The sequence below is a fragment of the Lycorma delicatula genome, chromosome 4, assembly GCF_047948215.1.
Source record: "Lycorma delicatula isolate Av1 chromosome 4, ASM4794821v1, whole genome shotgun sequence".
In the NCBI taxonomy this organism is placed as follows: Eukaryota; Metazoa; Arthropoda; class Insecta; order Hemiptera; family Fulgoridae; genus Lycorma; species Lycorma delicatula.
In genome coordinates this window covers 211,564,335-211,585,175 of record NC_134458.1, presented here as the reverse complement: position 1 = coordinate 211,585,175, position 20,841 = coordinate 211,564,335, and the positions used below count along the sequence as shown (strand labels likewise).

The 20,841-nt window shown below is 29.7% G+C and overlaps 1 protein-coding gene across 1 annotated transcript; it reads right to left on the bottom strand.

The window, feature by feature from the left end:
• Positions 1-3,594: 3,594 nt before the first annotated feature.
• Positions 3,595-12,815, bottom strand: mge (translocase of outer mitochondrial membrane 22 homolog mge). Its single transcript, XM_075365144.1, has 4 exons — positions 12,523-12,815; positions 11,858-11,972; positions 10,371-10,498; positions 3,595-9,108 (listed from the first exon to the last, which is right to left on the bottom strand). The coding sequence occupies exons 1-4, from the start codon at positions 12,628-12,630 to the stop codon at positions 9,028-9,030; spliced, it is 432 nt and encodes a 143-aa protein (XP_075221259.1). The 5' UTR covers positions 12,631-12,815; the 3' UTR covers positions 3,595-9,027.
• Between the last annotated feature and the right edge of the window lie 8,026 nt (positions 12,816-20,841).

The following is a 20,841-nucleotide window of genomic DNA, read 5'->3' as shown; positions in this document are numbered from 1 at the left end:
AATGGATGACATTATTTAGAATAAGCAATCCATATCAAGTTTACTAAAGAGTGATGAATAAAATTATTTTTATTGGCTTATTATTAACCAAATATAATACTGAACAACAGTATTCCAATCCTACCAAAATGCAGGTGATATTCAACCATACAAGTAACACCTGTTCATATCAAGGACTGGCTGAATAATAAGCATCATTAATTTAAGAGAAAACAATCCAAATTATTGCCAAAGATGCTTTGCATTACAGTCATAAGAATGTAAGGCACGCATAAAACAACAAGTTAATGTCTGCTCAGAGGGAAACAGTGTATTAAACACAGTGTCTCCACTAAGTAGGGAAAATTAAGACATATAAATGAATTAAATTATAAATGATTATTTTTAAAAATTGTTATAATTGAATTTAGAATACTTAAATAATCCTGACTTTACAGGATCCATAACATTACATGAAGAAAAATATATCACTATGGGATCTCATAAAAAAAATCAGGATAAATAATAGCTAACTAAGACCAAGTAAGAGTACACATGTTTCAGATTAAATTATATTACATTTTACATTAATGACAGCAATTAGATGAAATAACTTCTGACATTTAATTTTTTTTCTTTTCTCATATATTAAACAAAAAATTACAATGAAAGTACAAGAGAATTCTGGTATAATAGTAACTATTGCCTTATAACATTAAGTTTCTTTAACTCAAGAAGTTGCATAAAGAACATCATGTGCTTCTAATATTATGTTTTAGCAGATTATTACAGAAGAGGTACCTGGACTGATGCTGGAACCGGGTTTAGGAATGTATTGCATTACTAAAATTAACTAACAGAATGTGCTGTAACACTTTATTTACTATCAAAGATACCAGATATATTGAAAAACAAATACCATGAGAATACCGTAAATCTATTTTAACATTTGTTTTGCAAAATAAAATTTTACCTTTAATCATTATCAAACAATACACTAAAGAAAAATTTCTGATCAGTCAAATATTCTGATTCATTTGTTCTTTGCCAATAAAGTGAAACAGCTTAGTCATTTAGTTAGATTTACTATCTTGTTAAATTACAATTATGTAGACTAATCAAAGTTATTAACTAAATTTTCATACAAAAAAAAAAAAAAAAATTTGTTAACTGCACAACTCACTGTTACTTTAAGTACACAGAGCCATTTTATACTAACACTGTATCACTAGCACTCTAAAGATATTTCAAACCAGTCTGCTACTCTTTAGCGGGTAAGTTACATGCATGACAAACAGTATATAAATATTTCTATTCTATTTCACTATAACCAAAATTAATTCTAGAAATATTAGTTTTTCAGAATACATCTTTTACACATTGCTATAGAAAGTGACTTTTAAATTAATGTAACATTAATTTTTATATAATATTGAATTACGAAATAACATCTTTATTTGCATTAAAAAACTTTAATCCTGAGTGAAAAAAGTGATAATTTAAAATATTTTACTCTAAACCTACAACCTATTCCCACCTAGAACAAAATTTACTCAGATAGATAGATTCATGTTTTAAGCACCACATTATTACAAGCATTTAAAGTATATTAAAATAAAGTTCATAAAATTAAAAAAGAAAACATCTAAACCTTTAACAATGACTAAATTTAATAATAAAATGTGAACAAGGCTTAATATTTTAAGATAACTAACAATATTTAAGATAGCTAATTCTTAATCGATGTATTCCATTATACTTTTAATATTTATCATGCAGAAAAACTGATCTTTAAATATACTACACAATATTAGTACAAATTATTTTTAATAACCTCCTTCAGTGTACATCTCCGAATAAAGATAAAAACTGCCAGAACGATGACTTTTTACATTAATACATGTAATGGAATACTTTAAATAAGAACATACTTTTTTAAGGGAAAGTTTTTATAACAAAAATATTCAAGATTATTTTTATGAAAATTCATATACGTTTATTCCGTTTATTCCAGATGTTATGATTTTTAATATTTAATAATGAATGCAAAAAAAAGGTTTATACAAAGGCTAAAAATTGATGAGTTCATAATCTCGCAGATAAATTAAAAATAAGTACACACAAGTTGCTACAATCTTGGAAAGTAAAAAGATGCAATTATAAGTCCTGAGGATAAATGGAAATGAAGATGCTAAAAATAGTTTTTGAAAAACTGATGCAGCCATCACAGATTGAAAAATGTTAAATATGTTTAATGAAATGTTTGAAAGTTATTGCAAAGTAATAGAAAAAGGTTTTGGAGATTGTCAGTTATGTACAACTCAGCTTCAAATGACTCATAGATATTTCAGATCGAATAACTCATTTAAAGCAGCTTTAAAAGTAATAAAAAAATTTTTAAAGTAATTCACTGTGATATAGAATTAATAGAATATGAGTATTTTGTATTTAATGATAAATTGTTTAGACAAACTGTTAATCATATAATTAACATATATATATTTTAATATACAACAGTTATAGTACAGAAGAGTATGGTTCTTAAAAGAATTGATTTTAAAATACATATATATATATATATATATATATATATATATATATACATATTTTTTATTTACGGTTTAAATAATAGCTGAATATACTGTATACATTTTTTCAACAGTTTCTAACACGATCTCAATTTACAGTAAAAAAAGATATTAAACTGCATTCTATGTAAATATCATAGAGTCAATAACATGTTAAAAATGTTACCAAATGAATGAACTACAAAGTTAAAAATATGTTCAGGTCTTCAACTTCCAATGTCTACCGCTTACAAGTTTTACGATAATGTTTGTTAGCGTGTGAACTTTGTAGGCATGCAAATATATACAAATAACTTTTTTTAATAGAAATAGAGCAATATAAATATAAATTACAACTTCCTTTCAGAGATGTCTCTACTGCATTCAATTCATTTGGTTATTCAGGATATATTACTTCAATGACATTACAGCCTAAAATTATTTGAAGTCAAGATAAGTCATTTTAGTGGAATTATCAATTAGGTTATAATACCTAAAAAAATGTTGGGTATCAAACATGTAAGTCACTACCATTCATTTCATATTTTGTAATCTAAGGAGAGAAATATCTATAATTATTTCATATTCCAGAGTTGATAAATACTTATAACAGAATCAGATGATTACAATGGATTTACAGGTTTGCAGGGGTATAACAAACCTTACCTGTTAGATATATGTTTTACACTTCAGTAAAAAAAATACTAAAATAGATGGAAAGGTTTTAATTATTACCTTCCCTACCCACCAGATTCGCACTGTCTGTTGATTCTACTAATCAATCCTCAGACAAATACTGCCAGACTATTTCTTGCAAATCTGAAAAGTTAAAACTTCTTTTTGGACAACAGTAAATATAACACAAGTAATATTTTCTCGTTTCTTAAGCTTAGTCTACAATATATTAAATGAATGATTTTTAATATCGACAAAGCATGGTAACAACAAAACAATGAACTGCCTACACTGTAGAACATTGTATAAGTGATGTAGTGGGAGAAATGATGAGCATACATAGTCATTCTAGTAATCAACACTTACTACAGAAAACCCATATCAACAAAAATACAAATTTTAACTTTAATAACAAAGAAAAAAATATACAATGAAAAACTAATAAAGTTTAAATAGAAAAAAGTTTCATTTAATGACTAACATATACTGATAAGTTACATAATAAAAAAATCAAGTATAACAAATTTAACAATAACAAAAATAACAATAATTAATTAAATAAAATAATATATAAATAAATGCAGAACTTATTTAATTATTTTATATAATTACATTATATTACTACGTCAACCTATGTAAGGGTCATTTTCAAATTATGGGAAAATATTAGTCTTTTGGTTGTTATGTAATTAATTTTTTCGACCGAAAATTTATATTTATTTTATACGGGAAACACTGGATTTATGTTTGCATGTTTTGAGTTAAAAAACTAATATTTTTTAAATTTAGTTGTTATTTTTTATTGAAATGGCCTAAAATTATCAGTTCGGTAACTGTCTTTGTAAAGCTGTCCTGTGGTACAGTAACTAATATATAACCATAAAAATAATTTATTGAACCAAAACTTGATTATAATGTTCCCTAACCCTGTTATTAAATTTCTATACAAGCACTGTAATATTAAATTTTATTTAATGTAACTATCGTGAAAATAATACGTCGTTGGTTACAAATGTGACTGAGGGAGAGTTTAAATCTTCCCGCTTGGTAGAATTAAAGGGCACAAAATTGGATGGGAAGTTGAATTATTAAAAGTAGAAGTGTTTAATAAACAAGTGTGTGTTGTAGTTGGTACTTTCTTTAAGTTTTTTGTCATTACATCGCAATGAACTAGATAGGATATTAACCATATATTAATTAGTGAACAGCTCAGTAACGTACACAGTTTAAACATTATTAAACTTTATATTAAGGTTAAGCACATGCAGAACTACCTATTAAACCTATCCTAACCTCGCTGCACCGAATTCATGGCTTGTACATCAATTTGCATGGAATAAATGTGTATTTCCTCAGTCCAGTAATGATCAGTTCAGAAACGTTACCGTTCTGACTGCCTATTGCGGTAGCATTACACAGCTGTTGAAAACTAGTGTTTTCTCAAGAACAGCTTTAAAAAACTAATAAAACCAATATTATTAATGTCTTAAGAGTTCATTTATGAGCAATAGTAATCAAATTTTTTTTTATTGTATTTTCTGAAAATTTTAATTTTAATTTCATGACTGATTAAAGTCTATTACCGATGTTAAAATATTAATACTAGTATAATATTTAATTAATTAATTACTTATAATAATTACAAATTTTTAAAATACTTATATTTTTATAATTATTATAATGATAATACAATAATATACGATTATATTATCGTACGATTCTTTCTGGCAAGTTTCTATGTTTCTTAGCTATATTTCTGCAATATTTTACAAACATTTAAGACAGATAGTTGGGTTTCCTTGTGCGTTACAGTCTGAAAATTCCCAGTCATGTCAAAAATTACAAATTCTAAAAATTTTAGCAAGGTTGACAAATATGACAGACAAAAGGCATTAACTGCTGAGACAGTGAGCAAGTTTTGGGTCAAAATGATGCAAGAAGCTTTAGAAGAAAAACGAAGGAAGGATAGGGAGAGGTACAAGAAACTAAAGGAAGTAAACTATAAAATCAGTCAATGATTTGCCCCCAAGGGAACAAAGAATGAGAAGAAAGAATTGGCAGAAGTACTCTCAAAAGTACAGGAATAAAAAGAAAAATGAATCTGAGCATTACAGGACCCTCCCCAAAACAACAATGAGAAAATTCAGTTAGATTCAGGGCAGAAGGCAAGAGGTAGGAAAGCAGTTAGGTGCGATAGAGCCAAAATCGTAAGATAAAAAAAACAGGAAGAAAAAATAAAAAACTGGAAAGACACCTTTTCATAAATGCCAGAAAAGGCTACACGTAAAGAGGAAAAAATTAACGTTATTTTCTCCGTCACCTAACATAAAAGTTAAAAACTGATTGGAAGAGAAAAGGTATCTACATTGTCAAGAAGAGGCTGTTTATTGGATTTGGTCTAGAAAAGCAACTTGAGCATCAGGTTCTAAAAATAAATTCAAAGGCTAAAGAACAGTAATTGGTTAATAAACTGATATGGTCATAAACATTTCAAAAATACCGCATTCAGAAGCATTTCACGAACCTTGATTCCTATAAATCAAACTGACTGCTAAATGAAAACTAAAGAGATTTTGAATACAAATGGCAGAAGTATCATTCTGTAATTGTGAAAGAAGCCACCAGCTTAATGATTTCTACCAGGACGATACAGTATCCAGAATGTGTCCAGGAAGGAAGGATGTTGTCAGACAGGGGAGAGAGTAAACAAAGGCGAATACTTCTTGATTCAATGCAAACCTTAAATAATCATTATGTAAAAGAAACAAAATCAAGTATTTCATACACAAGTTTTACCTGAGCCAGAAAATCTTGGGTCACATTGCCAAATGCAAGGGACAGTGCTTAACAAAATGATGGTTAACTTTAAAAAACACGGTTATTTTTTGTTTCAGCAAGCGAATGAATTAATAAAGAAAAACCTTAAGAGGGTGAACTTGTGTTCATCATCAATTTTTCTGAAAACTATGTTGCTAAGCATTCATCAGAAATACAATCCATGCACTTCAGTGCATCTAAGAAGCAAGCAAATATCACTCCATACTGGTGTGAAGTTTAATTATGAATAAAATAAAATTAATAGTAAATTTTTTTGCACAGTACCAGACCATCTTGATCATCATGCTCATGCAATTTGGACTCGCATGAGCCCAAGATTTCAAGATTCAGCGTAGTTGTATCCCAAAACCCACACAATCATACGTTTTCTGACAGCCTGTCGGCACAATATTGTAACAGAAATAATATGCATCTCCTCAAAACACTACTTCCTGGATTTTTTCTCTCATTAAAAAATGTGACTTGGAATTTCTCAGAGCTTGGACATAGGAAGGGGACTGTTGATGGTGTGAGGGGGTTCTCTTAAGCGAAGAGCTGATGTACGCTGTGGTCATGACATCAAGTGTGCTGTGGATTTTGTTCAGGCATATCAAAATTATTTTAAAACTAAAATACTCCTTGTAGAAATACTGAATAAAACTGTTGAAAGCATGAAAAATAAAATTCCAGAAAATTCCTCTGATAAAAAGAATTATGCAAATTAAGCAAGTGACCTTTTTGGAGGCAAAATGTTTGGGTGAAAGTTGTCATATTTTGCTTGTTTTGTTAGTCAATACTGCAGACATTATGCTACAACACAAATATTTCATGACGATAGACTGGCTGATGTTCCAAAAAGTCGAATTCACATTGATTATATGTATACATCGTTGTCATCAGATGAGGAAAACATTGCTGCAAATCCTTCATGTTCTCAGTCTGAAGATGATAATAGTGATCGTAGTAGATCTTCTTGTTCATCTTATTATAATAATTCTGACAAGTCTGCAAACCACATGTCTCACCTCACGCTTGGTGCACATGTCCTTGTCAGATTTGAATATTCGTCAAAAAAATCCATGTCATTTCGTCGGTGTATGCCACTTTTGCGGATAATGATGAGTTGAAAGTCATATTCATGAAAAATCTTTCTGTCGACAAAAAGCTCTTTTTGTGGACAGGCAAGATATTTCTTGTTTTCACAAACAGATCACAGTGACACGTTTTACACCCAGCATTATTTTAAAAGAGATCGCATGTTTTATAAATTCAAAAAACCAATAAATGTGTTTTGAAGGAGCAATATATTATTGCTGTATCTTTTTTTTTGTAGATTATTTTAACATCTTTGTTAATATTGTATTGTTTTTTCATTTGTCACAAACAAGTATTCAAAAACTTATGTCAATGTGTTTAGAAGCTTAGTATATATGTTAATTTAGTTATCTAGTTAATTATTGTGTTTTATTTTATTATACTGATTATTTTTTTAAAAATACTGTTTCTCTAGATACTTTTTTTGTTGAAACTGAAACATAAATTTCATTTGTATGATAAAAAATATTGTAATGCCGTACTTATTTATATTTCTTTAAAAAAGACTGAGATCAAGTACTGTGAAATTTATTGATCGTAATGCGTTTTTTCTTTTTAAATTTTGTATTTGATATGTTTTAAGTTATTGATTTTGAATGATAAATATTATTTCCTCGGATATGATACTGTATTTAAGTGTATATTATGAAAAATTATTCTATTAATTTGCTTATTGTACCTTGTGATTGAAATAATTTATTTCATAGACTGTTTTAAAAATGTTCGCCGATTTGTCTTAGCTAATAATGAGATCATATACAGTTTATGTTATACTATTTCATTGTACTTAATGACATTTTTATATGTTTTTATGTATTTTCTGTACATTATATTCCAAATATCTCTTTTATTTCACTATTTTCTCCAACTTCCACATCTTATCATCAGTCTGGTAACATGAATGTCAGATCGGTAGCATTATGTCAGTTCAATAACGCGTCTCAAACTGTAATTTCTCATTAAAGTAATAATAATTAAGCTATGAAATCATGAAATTAATCACTTGAATACAGTTTTTGAAAATCAATCAAATTTTATTTAAAATCTGTGCTCTCACTCCGTATTTTTAGAATATTATGTATTTTACAACTCACAAAATGATAAAAGTAAAAACTTTTTGTCATTTAATCAAAACAATGTTGTATAAAAAGATATTTTTAATAATGCTTCATGTGAAATTAATAATTTAATTGTAGATAATAAAATTGGTTTTTCTATTAACCATATTCTTTTACTTCACTTACTATGTCACAAAAATTGTTACCGAAATGACGCATTTTATATACTCCATAACAACAGACTGACTATAAAAGTGCGAAAAAATAATTTTTTAGCTCCGCTATTGTAGTACCTCATTTTATTGTACTGTTCTATAATTATTAATCAAGTTTTAAAATAAATTATATTTTTACTTTTTAACATTCTGTTTTTATTATTATCCCTCAATCTGAAAATGACCCATAAATACAATATTATGTATCAATATTTTTTATAATATAGGATTCTGTGTCTTATATACGCATAGAGTATAATTACTTTTCATAAAAACTGATAGGCATGTAACAATAATAAAATAAACATCTATTTATTTATTGTTATAAATTAAATAATTTATTTACAATTAACACAATTATCTTTCTATTTTCAAGTGGAATTAATAATAAATAAATCCATCACTATTTAGTTTATTCAGTGATCATATAATATTATTTTAAGTAAATAATGTAGTTATAGCATTTTTATAACTAAATGAAAAAAAGAACAAAAGATTTATTGTACTTAAAGTACAGAAATGAATGTAAATACATATAATTTAATTTGTAACCAATCATCATCATAGATTTCCTTTTTCTTTATTAAATTTCAACTGTGTAATGTTTAACTAAATGAATATTTATCGAGGCGGCATTAATGTCATACCACCAGCAGGTCCTATACCGCTACCAGACATCGCAGCATTTGGTCCAAGAAGCATCTACAAAAAAAAAATACATATATAAATGGACAATACATATAAAAATAAAACTTAAATAAATATTTCTCCAACCAGTTCCAGCTACTGCCAGGTTTGGAAGCATGTGTGTAGGTAATCACAATTATTGCTACTGGTTTGCCAGGCTTGATGTAGCTGCAGATGTAGTGCGTAAACATAAATGACAATAACAAAAAGACAAGACTTTTTATTTTCTTTCAATAACCCTTATATAAAAAAATGCATATCCAGTCATCAGGACCCTCAAAGTAGCAAATGCTCCTGAATACATCCAACAATATTGCTAACAATAGACACACAGATAAAGAAACTTTCAACTTGCATCATAATGAACCATGCTTCTAACTTGTTCTCAAATTTTTTTGACCTCAAAATTGGGTGTAACTTAAGAATGACTAAAGCAATCTTCATCAAATTTTCACATTCAAAACTTCAGATACATTACTACAGCACACCTAAATTTCAATGAAAAACATCTAGTAATTTTGGAGATTTTTGAGCCACAAAATTTTATACAAAGGCTTATAAATAAACATATAAGAACACCACAATTTAAGTGAATGTATTTTTTCTTACTCCTCATATCTCAAAACATATATAAAATTCATTTTCATCTGCCATGTGACCAAAAGTAATACCATACTTTTCTTCGAAATATCAGTAAAATTATTTTCTCGTAATTCAAATTCTTCATTACAAAAAAAATGTGCATTTTCTAATATTAATTGATTAATCTAAAATTAATATTATAAATGTGCTTTCTCTAAATACAGTTGAAACTTCAATACTCGAGTTTCATTTGCATGAATATTCAATCAATAAACTTTAATTGTACTTTTTAAATTGACATTTTTTAAACATGGGGAACCCTTTATAATGCATCTACTCAAACCATAATAATGAGTATCAAAACTGACTGCAGTCATAAAATCATACACAGAAGAATAATGAAACAGACCCAAGAAACCAAATTTTTAAAAACGTTATAAAAACAATACTTTTTATTTCAACAAACATAATCAGCATGCAATTTTTAAATTATTAGTACCTCGGAATCACTTTTGAAACAAAATTTCACACATACAAATTTAAATAAAACATTTCATCTTTAATATGATAAAAAAAAAGATAAACAATAATTGACAAATATAAAAAAAAATATTTTTAAATAAATCTTTAACAATACATTCAATCAAAATATTGCTAATTCTAGGAGTTTACTTAACAAAAGTAGACTTGGATACCTGTTTTTGCTGGCTTCGTTGAGCTTCTTCCATTTGAGCACGTTCAACTTCAAAAATAATAGGTGCAACAAGTATAACAGATGAACTAAATACAGCCCAAGTAACTGTCCGAGAAACTTTATAGAGATCTGAAAAGTTTAATATACAAAATAAAGCATAAAAATATTACTATTGTATCATATTAATAATAACAGTAATGTCTGAATCCCATTCGCACTAGACATTTTTCAATGACAAAATCCATTCATCAGCAACTGTAATTGGGTGTAAGCTTCAATTTTTATGGATAATAAATAATAATCAATCTATGAAAAATCAAAATAGTTGTTATGAGCCATACGATACATATCAATTCAAATAAATCTAATATAAGTAAAACACTGTAAAATACAAAATGAAATATGCCTAACACTCAAACTTTTATGTAGACCTAAACAAACAAACATTATCACAAAACAGTATAATGTATTACTTAACTTACTAATACCATTTAAACAATATTAAAACAGAAATGTGACAGCAAACACTTTTTTATAAAGGGGATTCTAGGAATCGCCCCTAATTAGGAACTAATTTAATAAAATTGTTTCAATACTTCTTCAAACAACATATAAAATATTAAAATTATCTACAGAGCAGAAATCTTAAGTGAAATGAACAGAAAAGCACATTAAGATTAACATTTAAGTTAAAATGATTTAAAAGGTCTGACATAACTTTCCAAAATTTAATCTCTGCTGAAATACTATGCATATAAAAAAATTTCAGTAACTGAGCAATTTCTTTGTCAACTTCAATTTTGTTCATACTTTAATATACCATAGTAAATATACTTAGGATCAGGAAAATACAAGATCTAAATATCACAAAGCAGGTGACTTGGTGTAAGATCAAAACTGCACCACTTTATCAGTACTCAAGGCAAATTTTCAGATGCTAATCCAGTCTGTGAAGAGGTTGGGGATAAATTACAAAGTTATGGCATTACTAACCACAATATCACAGCACACTTGGCCAAATTTGTGTTTAGAGAGAAATATATTCACAACAGAATGACTACACTACATTTTCAAAGGGAATTACCCATATGCACAATGGATAATCCCCTTATGAAGAGCGCCATCAGTCATTTTCAATGACCGATTTCAAGAGTCTGACTGATGATTATTAAGGTTGCCTTACGATTTATTCCTCCCTCCATAAAACTCGTAACTCTAACCTTCTCAACATAATAGATTAGCATCTGAACAGATCGCCATAACTCAAAACTGATTGACAAGTATTGATAACATGGTGCTGACTGATCTAACATGGGTCACCCACTGTCCAGACCTGCTTTCTAATGTTTAGTGTTTTCCTGACCCTAGGTATATCTGCTATGGTATCTTAAGTATGAAAAAAAACTGAAGTTGATCAAGTAATTGTTCAGAATTACTAAAATCTCAATAAAACTTTTATGTGTAATTTGCAAAAATGAAAACCTTTACCTTGAATTGCAGATTTGGTATAACTAAGAAAACTCTCTGTTTTCTTTACAAGCGAATCTGGTAACATTTCGGTTAAACCATATAGTCGTTCAGCAAAGGATTCATCTTCAAAATCCTGAAAATATGAATATTTTTAAACAAATATGATAAAGTAATAATAGCATAGTTAAATATAAGTACACTTAACTCTTAAATATAAATATATTTAACTCAATGACGTACAGTTTAGTTGCATGTTACGTGGTTAACTTGTATTTAATGGTGGTTAACACATTTATAATGGTGTTCTTCAAACAGACCCGAAATGAGGGTGTGATTTTTTTAAGGTTTATTATCAACCATTTACAATTTTTTTTTGTAACCTTTACAAAAAATTAAATTTACTTCTGCTGGTATGACGAGGGTGAATATTTTGTAAATGCTGACTGCAATCTAAGTAATAAAGTAAAATACAAAATGAATTAGGTTTATATAATTAAAAAAAAACTACTAGCACACAAAATATTTTGAAAAAATATATACGAAATGATAATCATAACCTAACCAACAAAATGAATAAGAAATAATCAACAAAACGTACAAGCAATACTTGAGGAATTATTAAGGTAGCGCATGAACTATTAAATAAATAGTAAATGAAGTTTTTAAACAAATATAATATTTACCTCATCATCGGATTCCTCAACGAGGGATTTGGGTTTTTCTGGTGTTACATCTTTGCTACTATGAACTAAAGAACCCATTCCACTATCGTTTTCTTCTCCGACTGCCATAAGGTCTAAAGAACTTTCAGTCGAGATAAGATACTAGCTGATAATCAAGCTACCCTGATTCAAAAGATCCTTATTATAAAATGGTTTCCTTAACTTGTAAATACCACTCGTATCGATAAAACCATGTGAGTAAACGAAGTAATGGGGGAGTAATGTAAATCGCACTTCGAGAAAGGAAGCTCTTATGAGGAAGTGTTTGCCAACTAATAACTCTGTCGGAACTTTTTTAAAGTAACATTTTATAAACAAAACAGGAGTGTGTCAATTAATTTTCATATGTTAGATATAAGACTTTTTTTATTTGCCAGAAAATTAAGAGAATTATCTAACTAGATATTAAGTAATATTGAATAATTCTATCGTTGTTTACAACTTAATCCTTTGCATAAATAAATTAAACTATGATTAATACGGCTATGGAGACATTTCACGATATCCGACCTTGAAAATAAACATTTTTGGATGGTTTGGTAATTGTTACATAAAAATAAAAATTTAATTACTTTAATATAAAAAAAAAAATTAATATTTTGTAATTAATTTAAAGCATCCCTGCAAAAATGTTATAGTTTTTATTCTTTGGCATGAGTTCTTGATGTTAGTATTAATTATTATTTTTTTACTTTAATCTAGTGATTTTTAATGAAAAATTGTTGATTCTCTTTCCATCCGTTAACTGGCTTTGGTTTGGTTTGCTTGGGACTTCTCCCGCCTCCACCCCATTTGGTCGTCCTGAAGCATACGACCGAATGTCTGTGCCACAAACAGCTACTGAGCCACAAAACAGTTAAGCAACCAATGTCCTAACTAGCTCCTAGAGCTAACCTAAAAACGTGTTATCATACACCACTCGCTTGCGTGTCCCACCGCCCACTTGTGATATATCACTAAAATGGGTAGGTGCACCCCGTCAATTACTATAACATATATTACTATCAGTAATTTATTTATCTCGTCAAAGACAGCTATTCGCTGCCACACCTAGGTCGATGAATCCCAGCAAGTTCCTGTCCATCATATTAAAGCGCTTGGAGCCTTAATCTGGCTGATAGTCAGCTATATCTCTCGGTTAGCTTCTTATAGCAGCGGGGTAGGAGTCTTTTTTCAGTAGGTAAACTACTGATGTCGGTTGAACAAAGCAGCCACATCAAGGAACTCCCATACGGTCCGAAAATGCGGCTCTTGCCACATTGACTCACCGCTTGTGAGTGGCCAATTTTCCCCCTTGACCTGTAACTTCGAGGGTGGCCTGAGTTCTAGCTCCCCCAAGAGCTAGGCAATCGAACATCATGTGTTCGTTTGACTGGACCTCCCCGCAGACGCACAGCTCATCAGCTGCCAGGTGGAACCGAAACAAATATTGGTCTAAATATACATGGTTGGAGAGCACTTGGACTTCCGTTGTCCTTAAAAACGAAGGAGAGGCATACCATCCCCCCAGATCCTGTATAAATCTACACAAGGATCTTCCCTTAGTCGTAGCGAGCCATTCTTGCTGCCAAGCTTCCATCGCGAGACTGTAAAGCCTTTTCCGCAGGCGGGAGATGGACAACTGTTCGAAATTTAGAACCGGTGCACTGAGATCACCGTTCCGCTCCGGTACAAGCCCGACTTGAAACAGCACCATAAATACCTCGGCGTCCCTTCCTCATCGCAATATCCACATGGCCGCCCAAACTTTCACCATTATATCGATTGAGAGAACCTTCCCCAATACAGTGGTAGCATCGTAGGAGGTTGTTTATAAACACCATACAATTGCATACAATTAAGGCTCTGCGCTGGGCATTCCTTAAATTTTGAATAAGTGCTCGATTTCTTGCCAAACTATGCGCCCAAACGAACGCTGCGTAGGAATCATACTTTCGAAGACACCTCGGTACACAATGTACAAATGACGGCCCGACAGTCCGTAATCCTTTCGAGCAATCTTCCTAAGCTTGTGCATCGCAGAGACGGCGTACGCCGCTACTTGCCTCATGTGGTTGCTAAACAGCTACTTCTCATCAAACAAAACACCTAGGTACTTATGAACTCTAACTCGGGTGATTACACAGCCTTTATACTTAATGTGGGGGTTACGACTGTACGATAATTTGTCTGCACCCTTGAGAAGCATAAACTTCGTCTCGGGTACAGAAATTTAAAAATTTTGCTGGTCCATCCAACCCTCCGCGGTCGACAAAGCCGCCTGCGCCCGGTCTTCTAGCTGCGGTCGTGAATTACCACGAACTAACAGAAGACAGTCATCGGCGAAAGCCTTGGCCGTGACCCCTTCTGGGAATGTCAGTCTCAGAAATCCGTCAAATACCAGATTCCACAGCAGGGGACCGAAAACGGAACCCTGCGGGCTTCCCCTGGTGACGGACGTTTCCACAGCCAGGTGCGCATCTCTAAACAGAGCCGTACGGATAGACAAATAGTCACGTACCACGGCCTGCAGGGCTACGGGAACATTGCTCCGTTCCAACTCATAGAGGACAAAACTCCAACACAAGGAAGGAAATGCTGCATCTATGTCAATAAAAATTGCCAAAACATATTTACAGTCGGCGCCTTCCACCTTGGCAAGAGCATTTAAGATGCAATCCTCGGTGTCAACCCCTTTCATGAAGCCATACTGGCCTCGATTTAGAAATGAGTTCATATCGATGCTTTCCCAGAGCCTTTCTACAACCACCCTTTCAAGCAACTTGCCGATTACCGGCAAGAGGCTGATGGGCCGATAACTGCTGACCTCACTCGGATCCTTTCCTAATTTTAAGAGCACCCTTACCAAAGCCACCTTCTAACAACTCGCAAAGTAATCCCAGTTAGGCACCCCGAGAACAGTCTGCCAAGCGGCTCTCTTATGACAGACAGCATATGATAGAAAATATCCGTTCAAGTTGGTTAATCCCCCGTGCCTTTCTCAGTGCCATTCGCTCTATATCAACAGGATCCACAGCCCGTACGCTAGGGAATGATGTCATACCCGCCCTAACGCTGACTTCATCTTCACTCTCCAGAGCATCTGGAAACAGAGTATCCAGGAACACCTGGTAAGTCGCCACAGATGTTAAAGTGTGGTCACAACCACCAAACCCGCATCGAACACTGGACAGCTCGTGAAATGGCTTTGGCCGGTAACATGACTTTGCGAGCTGCCAGGGATTTCGCTGCAGCTCAGGCATGGAGTCTTGCCAAAACTTGAGTCTGGCTTCCTTGGGACATGAACGAACTCATTACGGCGCGCACGTCATGCGCGCTGACGGTCTGTGGATCTCAAATGGATCAATATATTTTTGTAGGACATAATCAAAATTATTTTTACAAAATATTACTTATTCTTTTCTACCCTGATGTGAACAGTGATATCATGAACATTTTTTCTAATTGGCTCGCAGTAAATGAATAAGAGCATGCGCTTGTGTGCAGTACACTCATGTTCCCAGATTAGAGCTTGTGTCATCAAACTAAACAACCTGTAGAAACAGCTGTAACATAAATAACATGCGTTAATCATCTATTATGTGTTAGTGGGAATGAGTCATTTTCAATATGCCTATGCCTGTTTTATTCTATTTTTCAGGTTAAAAAACATAAAAAACCACCAAGTTTACCCCATATATAATGACTTAAAAGTTTCAGTATGACCACATTTCATCACGAGAACTGAAATCTGGGTGAAAAGTTTTGTTAGATGTAACTCAATAACAAAGTGTTTTCAAGCTCTAGAATCAGTTCTGAAATTACTTCCCTTTCCTCATGAATCAACCTGTATAAAATGTTCGAATTTATTTATTCGTACAACAAACAGGCTTATATCCACTTACAGTTACTGATGGATGATAATGAATTTTGTAGCGTGTGAAAAATGCCATGCCTGACTGGGATTTGAACCTGGGAGCTCTGAATAAAAGGCTAAGACACTACCACTCTGCTACAGAGATTAATGGAGTCATTTGAGTGTTAATAACAAACATTATACACCAAAAATTACCTTATGAGATTTCCCCCATCAGCAATTATGGACATGATATGCTGATGATCCTCATTGTATTTAACCCGGTATTAAACAATGAACATCTAGTAATATTAAATTAAATTCTTATAATGAAAATAATTCACATTTGAAATAGACAGTAAAACAAAATGTCAGATTATTAATGTAGAATTAATAATCTACACTAGATTAATAATTTAGAATGTTAAATTATTTAGATGTCAATATGGAAATAAACGAGGATAACCAAACTGAAACAGTATACAGAAAACCTACATCTAATAATATAACAATTCATAAAAAATCAAATCACCCTTGGACTCATAAAATTAACACTTTTACAAATATGGTTAATAAAGTAGTCAGTACACTCATAACAACAAAGAAAAGTTAAATAATGAAATAAGCATCATAAAAGTTATAGCGGTTGAAAATGGATACTATACTACTTTACTTGATATATTTATAAAAAACAACTGTCTTACAACCAATACATAATAAGACACAAAAGGATGAAAAAAATATATAAAGTATTGATACACTAATAATATTATTGAAAACATTACTAAAATTTACAATAAAAAAATACTTAAACTAGTATTCAAACCTAATAATCACATTATAAAATATTTAAAAAACAGAAATACAATAATAATAAAATAAACAATCTATGTTCTATTTATAAAATTAAATGTAATGTTTGTGACTGTATTTATATAGGTAAAACAGATCGATCCTTTAAAAGTAGATTTCTTGAACATTATAGAAATTATAAAAATAAAAAATTAGTTTTATCTAATATGGCAGACCATCTAACAAACAATAAAATTCTATTTCTGTTATTAATACAAATTTAAAAATATTAGAAATTAATAGAGATGACATAAAATTAAATATATTAGAAATATTGCATATATAAAATTTAAACAAAATTTCAAATTGATTAACCATCAGACAGTGTTTGAGGGAGACAGTTTTATAAAAACTGCAACAAATACTAGCACTCATATAATAAATTAATACACCATTCTCATTTTTTAAGTATTTTTAATTCTAATATGCAGTTTAATTAAATATTTCAACCATGACTGAGGTTGCAGGATCCCACAAAAATAATTTAATGGTGAAATAATACTAAGATACATCTTATCTCAATATTCTATACTAGGTGGTTTATATTAATAGAATTTAAAATATAATTTAACTTAACATTATAGAGGAATAATATAAATTTTAAAAGAATTAATTTCAGAAGTTAAAGATATTATTTTACTGAAATTAATATATATAAAAATAATATTATAGGAAATATAAACCACAAAACAAATTACTGTGTTTTGGTGGCTTATATCTTATATAATATTAAATTTTATTTACACAGTGGTCAATATTTTAATGAATTTTCCAAAAAAAATATAATAAAATAAAAATACATATAAGCATAAATGTAAGCTAACACATTTAATCTTCTAAATATTGATCACTACAATTCGCACTTATGGGAGCCAGATAATAAACTGAAACCCCATTTTTGTATCAAAGACTTGTTCTGACTTTCTGAGGGAGCCCCAAGAGGTGAATTATACTTTCTACGAGAATACAGGATATTCTGTATGAATTATATAAAATATTTAATAATAATAAAAGATTAGTGTTATTTTAAGGCACTTTAGAGCAAAAACAAAATGGCTTAATTTTGTTACAAATGAATTTAATTTGTATAACTAATGAAACATCCAGAAATTTCACTTTATAGGCAAAATAAATACTAGTGTTATCATTAATGGGAATTCTATCCATATATCAACAATCTCTGTATAGAAGTAAAAGACAAATAACGTAAAATTTAAAACAGATTAAAAGGCACAAAATATAATCAAAGCTATACATTTCTAACATTCAACATGAAGTAGATTAATTTAGGTTTTTGTTCACTGGAAGCAGGTATGCTTCATCAAGTAAATACATTTATTAAAAGTTTATTTCAAAAATTCAAAGAGTAAAAGAGAAAATAACATCAACTGTTCAGCCACACATTAAAATGTTTTGAAGAAATAGTGTTCTTATATATATATATATATATATATATATATATATATATATGTTTTTTTTTAATAAACATTTAATGTGTTAACATGGATTTATTCACTTGAATCAATATGTGCTACAAAAGGTTTTGTGAAAAAAATTCTCAGATAAAAAATTGTGAGTGAAATAATATTTGTTAGTAATTTATTTGTATTCTAGAACTTTATGAGTTGATTAGCATTCAGATTACAGAGACTAACATGTTCAACTAGGAATAAATAATTTAAAGAGTAATAATTGGAAATATTTTTATATTGTGCATTATTTTAACAAATACAGTTGCTTGCAAGGTTAAGTGAAAATATTTTTTTAAGAAACACTGATATATCCTGTATTTATAAATATTGTCATGTCTTGTTTTGTGTTACTGCAAGCAAGTGTAGTATAGCTTCAATCTTGAATGCATGGTATATGTAACATTAAAAAGATCTATATCCATCAGCCATGGTGAGTTAAGGGTAATGTGTATATGTGTTTTAAATAAGATAACATTCTGCATTAAAATATTTTTGAAAGATACCAATATTCAAAAACTCTGAGGTACTTTACACCCAAACATATATCATTTTGATATTATTCAATATTCTAATGTGTGAATTTTAACGTAAACTTACAAACAAATAGTGATCAATAATTTATTCTTCCTCAATAATTGAAAAGAGCTACAGAAATCTTAAATTTCTCTCTGGATTTTTATACTTCAAAATGTGTGCCACTTTTTCAGCCAAGTTATATATAAAATACAACTAGAATAAAAACCATAAAAAAAAAATATTTATAAAAATTTTTGTATTATTATATCTGACAATATAATGTACTCCGTGAAAGCAGTTCAACAAAATTTAAATTAATTTCATAAATTATTTTCTGTTAGGAAGAATTTTAGTTAAAAACATTTAGGAATCACTCTATATGGAAATACACTACTGGATACAAATATGGATATTTTTCTATCTGGTTTCAGTAAATATGAATCATGAAGAACCATACATATAAATTTTAAAAAATCCTTTAACAGAAACAATATCATTCTAACAGTTAGTTTTTGAATAATATTAATTTAATAAACCTGAATATTTCTATATAAATGTTTAGTAAGTACTAAAATATTTTAAAATTTTAATACTTTCAAAATTTTTTTTTAGTTTTACAAATATATTTATTTATTATATCAATATTTTTATACCACAAGTAATTTAAAAAAATATTACTTTTATGTATTAATATCGAATTATAACTTTTTTATTCAACAGATTTTATACTCTGTTTATGCTGTGATTAAGGTTTTATTGCAGTTTTCCTTGATCACTTCAATAAAATGCTTAAGTATTTTGTTTTTGCTACCCACTATGGTAGCATATCTACCGTTCCTGATACGATTTATATAAGGTATGATTCCAGCCTGAATAAAGTATTCTTCGTGATTTTATACAAACATACAGGCGCGAGCGTGCGAGCTACGGCCGCGCGCGCGCACACACACACATTGAGTTGAATATTGAAAAAACAATAATGGAAAAAATCTAGTCCCTTGCGTTAAATTTATTTTGGTAACAGTTAATTTTGAAATCAGAATTTTGACTTTAAAACATATAATTTTTAACTTGAATATTAATACAATAATCAAACTTTTTTTTAGGTAAAATGGATAAACATTACTTTTAAAAATTCCGATAATCTCAGGATTTTGAGATAAAAATCAGAAATCAATTTTGTAAGTTTTTAAAATCGATTCAAATGAAAAATTTGATTTTATATCTATTATAAAGTCGCTGCCAGGCTCTACGACTAATAAAGAGGCTACACTTACTACAAGATTCATGCTATGGAAAATGATGCATAACTTAATAGTATTTTAATTATAAATTTTTCAGTATGGTTTTGTTATAATTTTAAAATATGTTCAGTGTTGTAGCATCAGTTAGTTATTGTGAAAGTAATTTCGATAAAAAATCTAAAAATATCTGATATAATTAAATATTATCTAGTATGTGTTTAATTGCTTTAGATTGAAATAAATTTTCGAAAATTTTCGATAATTTTACTAACAATGAAAAGTTTTTAAATTGTCTATATAAACCCATTTCGTTGATAAACGATTATTGCGATAACGACGGCTTTGGTTTTAAAGGCCGTTC

Bases quoted from the DNA above. Each gene is read 5' to 3' on its own strand.
- mge (XM_075365144.1), bottom strand. From the start codon at position 12,630: ATGGCAGTCGGAGAAGAAAACGATAGTGGAATGGGTTCTTTAGTTCAT. The intron at 11,973-12,522 runs GTAAATATTATA...TCATATTTTCAG, and splicing joins TTGAGGAATCCGATGATGAG to GATTTTGAAGATGAATCCTT. The intron at 9,109-10,370 runs GTATCCAAGTCT...TTTTTTTTGTAG, and splicing joins AACGAAGCCAGCAAAAACAG to ATGCTTCTTGGACCAAATGC.